This window comes from Danio aesculapii, chromosome 3, assembly GCF_903798145.1.
Source record: "Danio aesculapii chromosome 3, fDanAes4.1, whole genome shotgun sequence".
Taxonomy (NCBI): Eukaryota; Metazoa; Chordata; class Actinopteri; order Cypriniformes; family Danionidae; genus Danio; species Danio aesculapii.
In genome coordinates, this window is record NC_079437.1 from 25,062,852 (window position 1) to 25,079,790 (window position 16,939).

The 16,939-nt window shown below is 36.4% G+C and overlaps 1 protein-coding gene across 2 annotated transcripts in view; it reads left to right on the forward strand.

Moving 5' to 3' along the window:
• The window catches only part of tom1 (target of myb1 membrane trafficking protein), a 31,912-nt gene extending 21,805 nt beyond the window's left edge, over positions 1-10,107 (forward strand). Inside the window, exons 13-16 of one of the 2 annotated variants that reach the window (XM_056453478.1) lie at positions 1,729-1,797; positions 2,234-2,296; positions 5,851-5,881; positions 9,089-10,107. In XM_056453478.1, coding sequence (XP_056309453.1) covers positions 1,729-1,797; positions 2,234-2,296; positions 5,851-5,881; positions 9,089-9,183 — 258 coding nt within the window. In that variant the 3' untranslated portion in view covers positions 9,184-10,107. The remainder of the gene's footprint in view (positions 1-1,728; positions 1,798-2,233; positions 2,297-5,850; positions 5,882-9,088) is intronic. The other variant, XM_056453479.1, reaches the window with a different exon arrangement.
• The last annotated feature ends 6,832 nt before the right edge of the window (positions 10,108-16,939 follow it).

Consider the following 16,939-nt stretch of genomic DNA (forward strand, 5'->3'; position numbering starts at 1 on the left):
AGTGTTTTTAATTGCTCATGCGTGTCAATCCAAACCCCTGAGACCTTTGTTTGTCTTTGGAAGTTAAGATATTTTAGATAAAATCTGTGAACTCCTTCAGTGATTTAAAGGGCCATGAAACCACCCTCTTTTAGTTCAAGTCTACCTCAGAATTCTTTCAAAAAACGCCCTGAGATGGAAGTGGAGCTCTGCGAGCAGAGGGAGGAGTGGGCGTGGCTGGCAGAGCAGAGGAAAAAGAGGGGAGCGAACAAAAATGAGACCCAAACTGTGAGACGCATGATTTTATAGTTTACAAAATTAAAATGCAAAGAAATAAACAGTAATTTAATGTCCTGCTACACATGTTATTCGTAATTTCATATACACATAACCACAATTTGTTATATCATTATAAAGATAATCATGTTTATATAAACATGATAAATGAGGAGGACTTCTCTCCTCTTAAATCCCCGGGTCTGAATGCAGACACAGTTGATAGCAGTACAGCAGGTCTCTATTGCCCTGTCTATTCTAACCATTAACTCTGCCGGTAATCTGGAGGGTTTTAAACGTAGACAAATACAGCAGCATGGATAAAGGCGATGTGTCAGAATGATAACAAACTGATAAAAGGCAAAGTCCACCATTCTCCAATTCTCATACAGCTCTCCCGACGAAAAAGGTTTAAAAGGCTATAAATAATAATTAGAAACCAACGTGCCATAACTTCACTAGCAGAAGTGCGCTACGCCCCAAAAATGATTTTAAACCCGGAAGATGAAATTAGCTGACAAAAGCTCAAAACTATCCAGTTTTCCCCACAATTACAGCTGACAGGTGCTTATGTTGTCTTAATTAATGCTCAACACACACAAGTCTGGTAAAATCTCAAAAAAAAAAAGTACTCCAGGGTTTCTTGAACCTTTAATTGGAATGTTCTCAAGCTGCAAGAGTATTTTGTGCACACATAAAACTATATTTTAAGGAACCTACCCCTCAGTGTCAGTATATATTTGTCTTGGATGCACCTGTGCTTTTGAGGAGAAGAAACTGTTGATTAAAGTCATTAGTTTTGTTTTATGTGCTCAAAAAAAAATTGTCTAATCATGCTTCATAATATTCTGATTAAACCACTTAAAACAGGGGTGTCCAGTTTCGGTCCTGGAGGGCCGGTGTCCTGCTGAGTTTAGCTCCAACTTGCTTCAACACACCTGCCAGCAAGTTTTTAGTATATCTAGTAAGAGCTTGATTAGCTGATTCAGGTGTGTTTGATTAGAGTTGGAGCTAAACTCTTCAGGACACCGGCCCTCCAGGACTGAGTTTGGACTCCCCTGACTTAAAGAGTTGTCTGAATTTCATCTAAAATATCTTAATATGTGTTCATTCCCAAGACAAGCAAAGGTCTTGGGGGTTTGAACAACTTGAGGCTGAGTAATTAAAAATAGCTATTTTATTTTTGGGTGGTCATACCCTTAACTGTCCGGATGATTTCTGCAGTTCACAATAACTTCTTACTCTTACTTCTTGCGTATGAATAATATTATGTTTTGGAATTATGTGAAAAAGTAGAGTATAGGTTTGTCCTCAAAAAAAAAACCCATTCCAATAATGTATGGGTGATTTACAAACATATTGGCTTACAGTAGTAAACCAAAAATACTTAGTTTTCAGCACTGATTGAACAAGTTCTTTGATGTGTAAATCGGCAGTCAGGATGTTTCTGTTTATGTTTCTGTCTATGTTAAGGATGAGAGTCGAGACTCCACCTCCCTCGGCAGCTCGCCTCAGTTTCTTTGGATGATTGAAAAGGGAATGGTGGGTCTGATTGGCTGATTAGACAGTCGGCCTGCAGTGTGTGACGTGCTTTTGGTTGAGCCTTGATAACTGTTGCTCGCGGGCATTTTTTTTCTTTATGTTTTCTTTCAGCATGTCAGTGTTTTGTCAGGTTTGGTGAATGCTGTGTGTGTCTTTGAGTTGCCTGCTTGGTTATCTTTATTTGCTGAAGGTTCTGTGGGACTTTATTTGGTGTTTAGTTTCCTTTGTCATTCAGGCCTGGTTCCAGACTGATCCATAGCTCCTCAGTGCTTTATTTTAGGGTGTTCCCTTACGTATTTCCCATCCTCAGGTCTTAAACATTTTAATTTTTATACTTTAAAGCACTGAGAAGCAGGAAGCTTGTTTGAGATGGTTGTGGTTTGCATGGCAGCTAGAGGTATTTGACTAACATAAAGCACTCTTCTTTTACTGTCAGATTCCTGTCAATCAGAGTGAAGTGATGGACGACATTGAACAGTGGCTGGATGTTGTGGATGATGTGAGTGGAACATTTTTATATATCTAACAGGAATTTTGAGGAAAATAGACAAGAAGAAACTCTTAGTAAGGTTTAAAAATGACCCTAAAGGGAGAGTTCACACAAAATGTTAAATTCTGTTTTCATTTATTCACCCTTGATGTTCCAGTTCACATTGTCAGAATATTTTGAAGAAAGTAAAAAAACGACAACCATTGACATTGAATTTTTCCCCTATACTGTGGATGTCAATGGGAACCATCAATGAGCATTTTTCAAAATATGTTCTTTTGTGTTTAACAGAAGAAAGAAACTCATAAATGTTTAAAACCACATTAAGGAGAGTAAATGATGTGCTACTTTTCATTTTTGGGTGAACTATTCCTTTTAAAGTATTCAAATGTCCAAATATTTGGGGTCAGTAAAATGACAAGATAAGTGGTACTATTATTTAGCAAAGACTTAGCATTGAATTGTTCAGAAATTACAGTTTCTATTTAAAAAAAAAAATATATATATATATATATATATATATATATAGAAAATCACTGTTTCAACACATATAAAGCAGTAAAACTGTTTTCAGTATGTGTATGATGATAAGAAATATTTCTTGGCAGCAAATCAAGTGTTGAAGCTGAAAATTCAGCTGTGCATCACTGGAATAAATAACATTTTAAAATAGATTCACAAAACAGTTCATTTTATTTGAACTCATATTATATTTAACTCGCATTATTACTGTTTTTCTTGTATTTTCAATTAAGTAAATGCAGCCTTGGTCAACATAAGATGCTTGAATAGTAGTATAAAAAAATCTGCAAATCCTGAAAGACTAACATGAAATAGCAAGACTTATATTTAGTTCATTTCAAAGTAAATGTGGAAAATAATTAGCAGCACAAGTATGTCTTTCTCCAAATTATTAAGTGATGAATCTCTCTTTTACATCCACTTTTGTGAAGCATCAGGCCATCCAAGGTATTGTCATTAGAAGTGATTTAATGATCAGCAGCTTCTCAAACCACAATGCTAGTTCTGCTTTTTTCAGGTCAGGCCCTAAAAAAATGCCAAAGCCAAGGCTGTGAGTTAAAAATAACTCAATTCTTGCACAGACTAATCTTTGGTTTCATAAGACCTCAGTGTATCATAGGGAGCCATATATATATATATATATATATATATATATATATATATATATATATATATATATATATATATATAAAAATTAGATATATATAGATATATATAGATATATACATATAGATATATATATATATGGCTCCCTATGATACACTGAGGTTAAAAATTAGTCCCTAAAAAGAGTTCCCTCTCTAAGCCAAACATAAGATTTCCTGACATTCACTGGCTAAAACACTGAATTTCCATCACATATAATGAATAGAGAAACAGGCAGCTGTTGTGTTGAGCAGCCCCTCCACAATTCTGTAATTCTGCAATCGCTGAATTTAATGCAATAAGCAAGCAAAAAGCTAAATTTAATATATATATATATATATATATATATATATATATATATATATATATATATATATATATATATATATATATATATATATATATATATATTAATAATAATATTTGGCTAATTTTTGACTGCTCTCAATTTTTGACTGCTATCCTACAAATACCAAGTACAGCTGAAGACAAAAATATTATACCTTTGAATTTTTTTAATTCTTTTTCAAATATTTCCCAAGCGTTGTTTAATAGAGCAAGTACCTTTTTCCCACTGTATTTCCTATTATATTTTTCTTCTGAAGAAAGTCTTATTTCCTTTTAGTTTGGCTGGAATAACAAAAGCAAGATGTAAAAACTACTAAGATCTGTCTCAGCCTCTTAAGATTTTTTTTGTACAGAACAAACCACTGTTGTCTAGTGACTTGCCTAATTACCCTAACTTGTTTAGTTAACCTAGTTAAGCCTTTAAATTGCTGAAAACTAGTATCTTGTAAAATATAATGCACTGTCATCATGGCAAAGACAAACGAAAACAGTTGTTAAAATTAGTCCCTAAAAAGAGTTCCCTCTCTAAGCCAAACATAAGATTTCCTGACATTCACTGGCTAAAACACTGAATTTCCATCACATATAATGAATAGAGAAACAGGCAGCTGTTGTGTTCAGCAGCCCCTCCACAATTCTGTAACTCTGCAATCGCTGAATTTAATGCAATAAGCAAGCAAAAAGCTAAATTTAATGGGGCTTGCGATCACGCTTTATTTTAATGGTCCATTTGTTGAATTTATGTCACATTACAGCTACATGCCAACTAATTCTCATTAGACTATAAGTAGACTGATAGGTTGGGGTTAATGTAAGTTGACAGGTACTTATAGTCAGTTAATTAGTCAGTTAAATGTCTGTTGAAGGAGCAGTATCAACAGATATTAAGCAGACAGTCTGCTAATACTTAAATGGATCATCAAAACAAAGTGTTACTGAGCTTCTATTATTGCCTCAGAGTTCCTTCATATTTTGGCCAGTCCTGACAAATGTATGTTCAAATTCCTTCCGCAGCATCTGCAATGTTTTATATCAAATAACATTATACTGTATTTGCGTATCGTGCTCATCTGATGTGGGATACCTTGAATTGTCATCGACATGTCCTTATGTGAGCCACTTTAGAATTTTCTCTCAGTGTTCCATTTACATAAACTTTAGAGACCAATGGTTGTTGAAGTATAAAGTAAGATATAATGTGTGTAAATTTGTCTATTTTCACATCAAAACAACACAGAATGCTGCAAATATTGCCCAATAATAGAGTAGTCGCCACAAATCGGTCATTTTACACAGCAGTGATCTGAATTTTTCAGCCACAGACAGTATTTTAACAGGTTCAGCCTGGTCACTGCATTTGATTGCTGGTTGACAACTGGAAAAGGAATAAAATGGCAGTGAAAACAGGCCAAACACGTGAAACCACATGATGATAAAAAAAAACAATACAGACAAAGTACATTTTGATAAATGGGTAGTAAATATTAAAATGACAAACAAAACTCCCTCATATTCCCTAACTTGAACAAAAAACAATTCCATGACTCGTGGAAACTGTCTCCGTAAAGCCAAAGGGGGAATATTGGAAAAAGAAATACAAATTTCACAGGAAGACAAATCATTTTGTCTTCAACTGCATGTGCTGTCTCTTCTTGTTATTGTTACAGCAGAATACAAAAAGGGGGGAAATGCTAATCAAGAGGAAAGAAACAGCTCTTGCCATAGATCTTTTTAGATCATGTGATAACTCCTGAAAATAGGACAAGAAAAAAATGTGCAGCTTATTCAGTCAAACAGACGGACGAGTATTATTTGTAGCATTAAGATCTGAATGATTTGTTTCACTCCAATTGAGCAGAATTCTCTGCAGAAGTGCATCTGATAATCAGAAGGTTGAAAAAATTTGGATAATGAAGGAATTTGTAAGCATTATAAAGTGCACTGAAGCATTTATGAAGGAAGTAATGTGGGTACTTTCATGTCATCTTGAAACACTGATTAATATTTTGCTGTATTTAAATGTGTGTGTTTGTTCATTTGTGACGCAGGAGGATGACTCTGAGGGAGTGACTAGTGAAGGTACTCTTCCACTTCTGTTTCTCTTGTGTTTCTTTTGCAAATTAGCTAGCAGCTCCATGTGCCACATTTCGGCTGTTTTAACTGCACTCAAGATTTAAATGAACAGAAAAGAAGAAAGGGAAACAACACGTTTATCAGGATACACTGTAAAAAATGGTGAGTTCCACACAGTCGATTTGTGTTGGGACCACATAAAGGAATTAGGTTAACTTATTAGTTTTCACACATTTAAGTGGATTGAACATAAAACAATAAAGTTGTTGCAAAAAAACTCAGTATTAGTGGTGTTTCAGCTCATTTAAAAAAAAAAAAAGTAGTTTGAACAAACAGCAAACGTCATTTTTTGAGTGTATATAAGAGAAGATTTATTGTTTCATGCTGGCTCATCCTTTCTTTAGCATATAAGAGGTTACATGTTAAGCCCAGGACACACCAAGCTGACTTTAAAGAACTAATGTTGACACAACTGACTGTATTTCTGCCTCGCTTCTGGTCCTGTTTAGGCCAAAAACTCTGCATAAACACACCAAATGGATTGCAGCTGACTGAAACTAGAATGTGCACTTTGCACCTGTGAGAAAGTGGGAACATTTCCATAACTTCCAATAAGTTTGTCGCTCACTAAAAAGGGATTCTCTTTTGGAGATATGTTTAATTCTGCCTGATTTTGTAAGCAAATGTAACTATTTTACGTTTTGTCAGTTAAGTGGAGTTCAGTCATACTAAAATGTACAATTATTAAAACGAAGCGTGGCACCAAACCATCATTGGGGGATGAGCTAATCATAATAATTGTATGACTGAGATTGTATAAATTCATACAGCCGAGTAAGCCACTAAATCAAAAAGTTACGAATTGCTGTAAGATAGTGTTGGATAATTTAACAGTCCGTTAAGGTCACAAGTATTTGAAAAATGCAACAAAACGACAGCTGGATTCATTGTGTTCCCCCTTGACTTGCATTCTTTGCTAGGTTTCATTTTTGACCTCGTAGCTGAATAGCCAGAGCACTCTCCCGCTGGTGACCCCAACGGCCCCACACCAAACACATTAACACAGGGACCAATGACCTGCAGATTTTAGATCCAACCCTAATCAAACACACTTGCCCATTAGCTACTAGTATTATTAGTGATCTTGAAGACACTGGATGCGTCTGAAATCGCATACATCCATACTATATAGTAAGTTTAAAATGGTATGCGAGCTTAATAGTTTGTTCGAATTCATAGTGATCAGAAAACAGGACTCTGATGACCTACTACTTCCTGTGAGAGTCTAAAGTATGCACCCAATGGACACTACACTATCCCATGATGCCATGCGAGAGAATTCATAAATGGGAGAGAATCAGTATAACTGACATGTGAGAATGACAAACAGTGGATGTAGTAAACCTGAGCTCCCAATCATATTACTCTCATTCGTACTATATAGAACGTATTTTTCCAACGGTCGTGTAGTAAATATTAATGGAGTACCTACTCGAGCTGTAGGCCATTGTAGGCGCAGCCACTGATTAGCATGTCCAGGTGTGTTTGATCAGCATTGAAGGGGGCAAAAATTGGTGTCTCAATGCCAAGAATGCTGAAAACAGACTTGTTCTAGTGGAGACCGTGCTTGCCAGGTTACCTCAGAAGAAGGAACTCGGGAGACTGCGAGAACACAAAACGCATACTCTGAGAAATGAGATGCTGCGTTCTTGCTGATGGTCACATGATCTTCATGCGATGTTTTTTTTTTTTTTTTTTTTTTTTTTTTTTTTTTTTTTTAGCTGAAAATTATTTAAACATTACAGTATTTATACAATGATATGTGGTTCAGTTGGCCTAGTTGGAAGAGGTGTGCCAGAGCGCGGTTCAGTAGTGTAACGGCAAAGTGCACCTGACGAGACGAGACGTCACTTTTAAGGGACTGTTTTATATGGATTTATTAATCATTCTTACTGTTCAATGAACACAAACTGTCATTAAAGACTCTATGGTAGGACTTTTATGGTAATTTTTAAGCGTCAAAAGTTGTGGATCTGTTTGGCAAAATATTTGACTGCGTGTCACTGCATCCTAAACGATATAACTAAAGGATTGTCCACTGAGTGAGAGCACTTCTCTGTCTGTTAAACTGAACGGTGGCATCATCGATGATGTAAGCATGCTCCGCCTCAGAAAGCAAAAGGCAATGTGAGTGTAGGCCGTCAAGGGAAAGGGGAGGGCGCACAATCACGCTTCGACACAGTTCAAGACAACTTTCATCGTCTCATTTAGGGAAACTCCTGAGATAAAAAAAGTTCATAATTAATAAGAATAATTAATAATAAACAGATCTACAATTATGCGCTTCCCACCTTTATTATACAGCCTCAATAACTTCTGGGACATCTCGAGCGAGTTTTGCACTTAAGTCTTTATCGCTGCATCCTCAATATCAAAAACGCATCCGGGTTCTGTCACACGTCCTCTGTTCTTGCGGTCTTGAGTTTTGGAACTGAAATTTGCTGTTTGATGATGATGATACATGAGAACATGGGGACACAAGATCAGATAAGAATATTGAGCATATTGAGAAACAGCCAAAGTGTGCAGGACACCGGCCCTCCAGGATCGAGTTTGCTTATCCCTGCATTAGCGCAACAGACACTCTCTGACTCAACATTGCCCAATGGCAGACCGTAAGCTTGGTGTGTCCCGGACTTTAGCTGTTTGTGCTTCCCCTTTTTATGCAGTCTTGGGGCAGTTTTATTTCTGCTTTTTATCTTTCATCCTGGTATACTTGTTCAATTTTACGTGAGAATCTACATTTAGCGTTTTCACACATTCAGGTACTTTCCAAAACCAACAACAAGGTCTTTAGCTTTTCTGAAGCTTATTTAAAAGATATTGTTCATAAGGCATTTCCTACTACATATTAATTACACAGCAGTGTGTTCCTGTCCTACCTATTAAGTCTAGGCCAGGGGTCACCAATCTCGGTCCTGGAGGGCCGGTGTCCCTGCAGTGTTTAGCTCCAACTTGCCCTCAACACACCTGGATGTTTCAAGTACACCTTGATTAGCTTGTTCAGGTGTGTTTGATTAGGGTTGGAGCTAAAATCTGCAGGACACCGGCCCTCCAGGAACAAGTTTGGTGACCCCTGGTCTAAGCTAACAACATGCTGTAACAGAAATGTGAAAGCTGAATTAGCCTTTCTTATCTCTTTCTCATCCACAGAGTTTGACAAGTTCTTGGCAGAAAGAGCGAAAGCAGCTGAACGTCTTCCTTCAGTAAAAGCGTCACATCATGATTCCGGCCGTTCACAACTGTAGTTACTCCTCTGCACAAACCCTTTCAGAACTGTTTGTATTTCAGTTAATAACCATGTGCTCACCTTTCAAAGTATTTCTGGCCCATTTTTAACCATTTGCTTATTGAGTTCTGTAAATGTAAACTTTAGGTTATTTGAGAAGTCTGATATCAGAGTCATTTGGATTGCAGATGTGTCATCTTATGAAATATTTTTATAACTAGACACTAATTTCTTCTTTACTGACATTTTGGTTGTTTGGTCGTTTTCTTTAATCTTGAGAGTGGTGGCGCATGAAAAACATTATTGATCTTTTTTGAAAGATCTTGATGGTTGAGGTACTGTATGGAAGCCTGTTTACAAAAAGGTCATCGCAACTTTAACACACAATTTAGATATATTTTTTCTATCTGAGAAGAATAAGTCAGAATTGCAAAAGATAAACAGAATTGTAAGATTTAAGCTCAGTTTTATCTCACATTTCTGACTTTTTCAATTTCTGTGTCATAATTCTGACTTTTTCAGAACCGCAAGATTCTTTATAAAAGCTGTTTAACTTGGGGAGAAAAACCTGTATTGCAAATGTATAACTTGCAAGATGTAAACTCGCAACTCTAAACAGAAAAGTTCAAATTGTAAGATGAAATAACTCGCATAAATATTAAATCCTTGGTGAAAACAAGCTTCCATAGCTTAAAGTTGTATGTATGTATGTATGTATTATATTCAGCTGTTTTGAAGGAAATGGATTTTATAACAGGAAAAAAACATTTGTAGTTTACTTTTGTTTCTTTAAATGAATATGGTTTATGACTGCAGGCTGCTCTATATGTCTTTAGTATGTCAAATATTAGTGTTTGTAATCTGTAAAACCTTAATAAGGAGTTCATAATAAGGGGTATGTTAAAATCTCAAATAAAATGAAGCTTATTTTGAAATCTTTTAATGTTTGTAACTGTATTGTTTATTGTTCAGTGAATCTACTGGCACACAAGTTATTTTGCTAAAGGAATATTCTTCAACACTTCAACACTAGTAGTCTATTACACTTCTAATCTCCTACTTTATAATTACATTACTATTGTTTTACATGTATCCACTCTAATGACCAATTAGATTGTAAAATTGTATTAAATTAATTTTCTAACTATGTTGTCTGAAACTGTACTAAAAACCCATATTAATCTCAAGACAATAGAAACGAAAAATTCTTAAAATATCATATGTAAAAATGTACCAAATGGTAAAAAATATATGAATCAAAAGTATAGAGACATAATAATTCTTACATACCATGTATTGACATACTGACAAAATGATTTTAAGTATGTTTAATTGTCTTGATAAATGTAACCTTCTTTAGTCGAGATAAATTAAATACAGTATATTTGTATAACAAAAAAAATACATTCTCTCTGCTTGAATTGATTTATACAAAACTCAGCATAATTGAGTACACCCCATTTTGAAAATGAATATTTGTATCGATTTCTCAGTGAATAGGCAATGTATTTTGGTGCATTTAAATAAAACAGATTTATTAAACAGATATATTAATTCAAATAATATTTCAGTCATCAAACATATTTAGAAATTGACAGAGAATACAATTAAATTCAAGCAACATATTAAAAAGATTTCAATACAATTTCAACTAAATTTTCTATTTTTTTTGCTTCTCTTGATTTTTCCTCTTTTTAAAATGTGTATTTAATGTTTTTCTATAACATATAAATTTGGCTGTACTAGTTTTTAGACCGTTATCATAAGTTATTTTGTTAGATAAGCTCCAGATTTGGCTTCAGTACTGACTAATCTAATGTATATGCACAAATATAATATTGTACAGCTTCCTAGTAAAAATATGAATTTAAAAGATAGATTTGTGGGGGGTGTACTTATATATGCTGAGCACCGAAAGTAGCTATAATAAAATTACCTGAAAATTAAAAGTAATCCCTTTAATTTTTCACTGGAAAGTAATTTAAATGCACTAACTTAACCCATTACACCAATCACCGTTTGCATGTACCACACAAGCTCTTGTGCGATATAAATAACAGCCACAATGTAGATTTGCACAGTTTTGAGACTTTATTTGTTTAAAGCGTATAACATTTGTCAACGTCATAGTAAAAAAATAACATTGTCAAACAATCCTAAAATCAGCACTTGTATGCGTTTACAGCACAGGTGTCAAACTGCAGCTCTGCACAGTTTAGTTCCAACCCTAATGGGCTATAAGCACAGCTAGTGTTTTTCAGCCAATGATGATCTCCGGTGAAAGCTTTGTGTGACTAATTTCAATTTCACAAGGTTCCCTTTACAGCATCAATGTTGTAATGTAATTCAAATATAATCAGTTGAAAAGATTTAAGCGTCCATTAAAGCGTAAAAAGAAGGGAATAACCATTTAAATGCAGGTGCCGTCATTAACAGCAGGCTAGTACAAAAAACACATTGAAAACACTGGGTAAAATTAACTTCCATATTTTAAAGACATGGCGGAGGGAAATATAATTTAATGCAGTGCTTCTTTGGTCTGATACCCACTTTATATTATATCCCAGCCAGGCAGTAATGATCGCCGTATTTTGAAAGAAATCAGATCGCAGCAATTTTGTATGGAATGACAATTCACCGGAAGCCCTGGGGCTGGCTGACTGAAATTAAAAGTCTGTGTGCTAATAACCCATTAAACACACCTGATCAAACTAATTGAGTGCTTCAGGTATGTTTGATACCTAAAAATGAAGCTACGGTCACACTCGGCTTTGTGTGTGCGAAATTCTGTCGTGCGGCGCTGCGAAAAGGGGCGGGATTAAACAAGATGATTAGATATTTAAAAAGCCAGCGATTGCTCCATGTTTTAAATTTCTGTCCAGAGAGGTCATGTTTTGATCCTCTATTGGTCTCATGCAGTCAAGTGATGCGATTTCGCAGGTTAGAGTTCACCAAGCTTGAACTTTGCACTGCAGCAACCTGCGAAACTTAACGCATGACCCCGCGTTTCCGGTCTGACGCATTCGCGTGCGTATGAATGGAAGTCTATGGGAAGAAAAGTCAAGTGTGACCGCACCTTAAAGCTGCGGTCACACTGGAGTTTGTGTGTGCGAAATTCTTTCGTGCGGCGCTGCCAAAAGGGGCGGAATTAAACAAGATGATTAGACATTTAAAAAAGCGAGCGATCGCTCCATGTTTTAGATTTCTGTCCAGAGAGGTCCTGTTTTGATCCTCGATTGCTCTCACGCAGTCAAGTGATGCGATTTTGCAGTTCAGAGTTCACCAAGCTTGAACTTTCCAAAGCAGCAATCTGCGAAACTTGACGCATGACCCTGCATTTCCGTTCTAATGCATTCGCGTGCGTATGAATGGAAGTCTATGGGGAGAAAAGTCAAGTGTGACCGCAGCTTTTAAAACATGAAGCAATCGCTCGCTTTTTTTAATGTCTAATCATCTTGTTTAACCCCGCCCCTTTTCACAGCGCCGTACGACAGAATTTCGCACACACAAAAGATGCGGTCACACTTGACTTTTCCTTCCATAGACTTCCATTCAAACGCACGCGAATGCGTCAGACCGGAAACGCAGGGTCATGCGTCAAGTTTCACATGTTGCTGCGGTGCAAAGTTCAAGCTTGGTGAACTCTGACCTGCAAAATCGCATCACTTGACTGCGTGAGATCAATCAAGGATCAAAACAGGACCTCTCTGGCCAGAAATTTAAAACATGGAGCAATCGCTGGCTTTTTTAATGTCTAATTATCTTGTTTAATCCCGCCCCTTTTCGCAGCGCCGCATGACAGAATTTCGCACACACAAAGCCCGGTGTGACCGTAGCTAAACTCTGGTGTGACCGCAGCTTAAATGTTGAAGCAGGGCTGGAACTAAACGCTGCAGCCCTCCAGGAATTTAGTTAGACACCACTGGTTTACAGCATAAATATCCAAACAAGGCACAGTTGAGCATAAATGCAAGTAAAAGCCAAAATTTAGATTTATAAATAATAAATAGTCCATTAAACCAAACAAGACATGACAAACTTTATTTAAACACATCCTAATTGATCTAAAGTGCTTTAAAATTAAACAATCAATAACATTGAAAATACAAGAACCTTCAGGACAGAGCTTCTGAAACAGAGCCTAATCAAAACCACCTGAACTCAATTAAGGAAAATGAGCAGCAGGTGAGTTTGAGCAGAGTTCTGGAGCAGCGGCAGGTTTAACTAGTAAAATATGTGGCTTTAACCAGAAGACAAAATCCAATCAGTCACCATTCCAGCTATGAAGGTGAGGTCTTTGTAAAATCAATACTGCATTATTCATATTGTGGAGTCATTAAAAGAGTCAAAATCCTGCAGTTAAGAGACTGTAACTAACTGTGGCTCAAATGACACCTTGGAATGTAAAGCACATGAAGCTCATTTGCAGTGTAGACAGCTTTGCTAATTGCATACAAATACTGTTGCATACTGTTCAGTTAATCACTTCCAGTGTAGGCACTTCAGAGAAAGATTTAATATTCCTATTTTCTACATTAAGGGATTCCCCAAATATCCAACTGGACAGGTTTTCAATATGGGCGTGTCCCTTGACAGAAAGGGCCCCCGTAACGGTTGGTTTTAGCATTAACAGAGACAGCGGGGCCAAACATGATCATCTCTATCTGTTCTGTGCCTACATTCAGCCAATGTCTTCATCTAACCATACACAAAAATGATTCTATTCAAGTGTTTGTTCTTGTTGGCTTGTTTTGTCAGGACCAAAAAAGGAAAGTATTACACATTTAGCCCTTCTTTGGGGTGAGCTCTTTTAATAGTGGCTGTAATAAACCTATTTATTATGTGCATACCTGATCTGAAATGGCCATACAGACTTATCACTCTGAAGCCCAAGTCCGGTTACTCATTGAAGCTAAGCAAGGCTGAGCCTGGTCAGTACCTGGATGGGAGACCACAACTTACGGTCTCTGTTAGTCCTAATGCCCCAGGAAATTGAAGGGGACACTATATACTGTCAGTAAGCGTCATCTTTTGGATGAGTTATTAAACCGAGTGGTCATTTACTTCTTGTAAAGAGTAGGGGGGTAACCCTGGCCAAAAGTGCCTTCATTGGCCTTCCAATCATCCCCATCCACTCAATTGGCTCTACTGTTGGTGGTGTGGAGAGACCCCCTCATGATTGTGAAGTGCTTTGGGTGTATGGCTATACACAATAAATTACATCACAATACAATACTTTCTTAAAAATATGTTGAGCTTATAAAATGTGTCGAGTCAAAACAGCAGCAAGAAATCTTTCATCACACATGAATAACGGGAGTTTTCCGGGAGGAATAACAAAACGGGAGTATGGTGGAAGATGGGTGCAAAATATGGGAGACTCCCGGGAAGAACAAAAGCATTGGCAGGTTGGGGAGGAGATGGCTATCAGTGAGTCTTTTTGCATAGTTCACACACAAATCTCACAAAACCATGTATTCCTTTGTACAATCATTAATATGTATCTTAAGGTATCGATTTGCATAAACATTTCCATAATCTTTGACTGAAATGTACTTCACTATCTAGATTAGTCATGCTCATCTGACAGCACATAAAGCAGGATATTTGAACGATTTCAAGTGGTGCGAAAACTAGGCACTGATATGTGCATACGCTCATTAAAAATATATTATTGAGAACAGACAATACCTGAAACAAGTTTACAGCTGGTGCTGGTAAGGACACTTCACTGGAACAGCTTTTCATTTGAGTATGTTTACATGGACACCAATACTCTGATTATAATATGATTAAGATAATACAGTGATGTAACTTTATCGGACAGTTTTTGGTGCAAGTGAGTAATGATGACTGTGCTGAGAATTCTCCCATCAGTCCTTCCTGCGTCCTCTCATCCAGTCTCTCTGAGTTTGTCAAGGGGGCATAAATGAAAAGTTAGTGACAGAAATGGCAGACTGAACTTGTCACCACATTTAGAAACTGACAAAATCACATGGTGCCATGACAAAAACAAACTGTTGTTGCGTGAAATTTCGGCGAAAACTAGCGCTAAATTGAGACATAATGGTAACCTCAAACTATGTACTATAACATCTCAAATTTATGCAAAAACTGACATTTTTATCTTGTTTCTAGTTCAAATATCTTCATTTCAAAGCAAAAATAAGATTATTTTTCTTGCCCTAATGACAGATCATTTAGTTTGTTTTAAGGAAAAACTCTAAATTGAGTTATTTCTACTGAAGGTGAGAATAAAACAATATTTTTACTTGATCTAATCATTTTTTGATACTTGGACTAGGAAACAAGACAATACAAAGTAACAAAAGCATTTTTTGTATTGCTTGTATTGTACCTGAATAATGTTCAACTCCCCAGAAAACTGCCGAATAGAGCCATTCATCTTGTGAAACTGTATTCATAATCGCAATATTTAATCGCAGAAAAATAAAACATTGCGATATCAGATTTTTTCAATATTGTGCAGCCCTAGTAAACACCTTAATCGTATTATTGTCTTATTCAGATTAAGGCAAGTAATTAGATTACTGATGTCCATGTAAACGTAGTCATTGTCTAGAAGTTGATTAGCTGAAGATCCATTTCTGCACTACATCAAATCGCAACCCAAAATTACTTTCTAGACAATTGCACTCAAAGGGATACAACCATAAGTTTGAAGGAATGAATCAGTCCCTGACATGTCACAGTATAGTGTGGTTTCCTGAGTGGTTTCCAGCAGCAGCAGCAGTACCTTTGCCGGTAATGGCTGGAGAGGCCAATTCTCTATCATTGTGGCAGTCAGACAAACGTAACAGTTCCTCCTCAGTCTTTTGCATTTCAATGGCAGTCCGAGAAATGTAGTTTGGCTGGTCATCACTTCATTAATTGATCATCTATACAGAAAAGAGGTACAATGTTATATTTTGCAGTTCATTTAGTAATGATTTGTTTAGCCTGTAATCATTAATTAGCTTTTGAAGTGTTATATATTTTATGGATTGATCACAATCCTTTAAAGGAGTAATTAGTTCAAGTTACTTCTCACAAATAGCAACCGAGTTACATAATTACAAAAGGAACTAATTACCAGGGAAAGTAACTATAAAAAAAATTTAATCTGTCAAATGACTATAAAATAAATATAAAACATTGTACATTAATCTACACTAGTTTAATGTTGTTGTTGTGGGACAATGTGAGAGACAATGGCAGCATGTCCTCAATTATATATGAAAATATTACCTTGTTTAATTCTAAGTAATGTGTTTGCAGTGGAGAAAAATTTGTCTCCTCCTTTGGTAGCAGAGCTCACGTTATCACCTGCTTAGCCACTAATTTTGTGGAGGCATGTGAGGACGTGAGGGGCTTCATTAAATTAGAATTACTTGTCACCAACGCAGAGAGACTTTTTTTTTCTGGGCGTAAGTTGCACGATACATAAACATTCTTGCCTTTCACCTCCACAAGAGAAAAGTAGTGCTTATATTTCCAGTTTGCAAACGCTGCCTTTGAACTTGTTGGATTTGCCATTGTTTTGACTCCTGGTCGTTGGTGTGTGCCTACCAGGGCTTGACATTAACACCCGCCAAATGCAGGTAGATATCAGAGGTGGCGGGTAAGACAGACACTCCCACTAGCCACTTTAGCTGGTTGAAAATAATTTTCCCGGATAATAATTCTTAAGAGCAGGGTTCGACAATAAGGATGGTCCAATATGCATGCAAAGGCGATCTTAGAATTGAGAAGCAACACGACTGACAAAAATAACT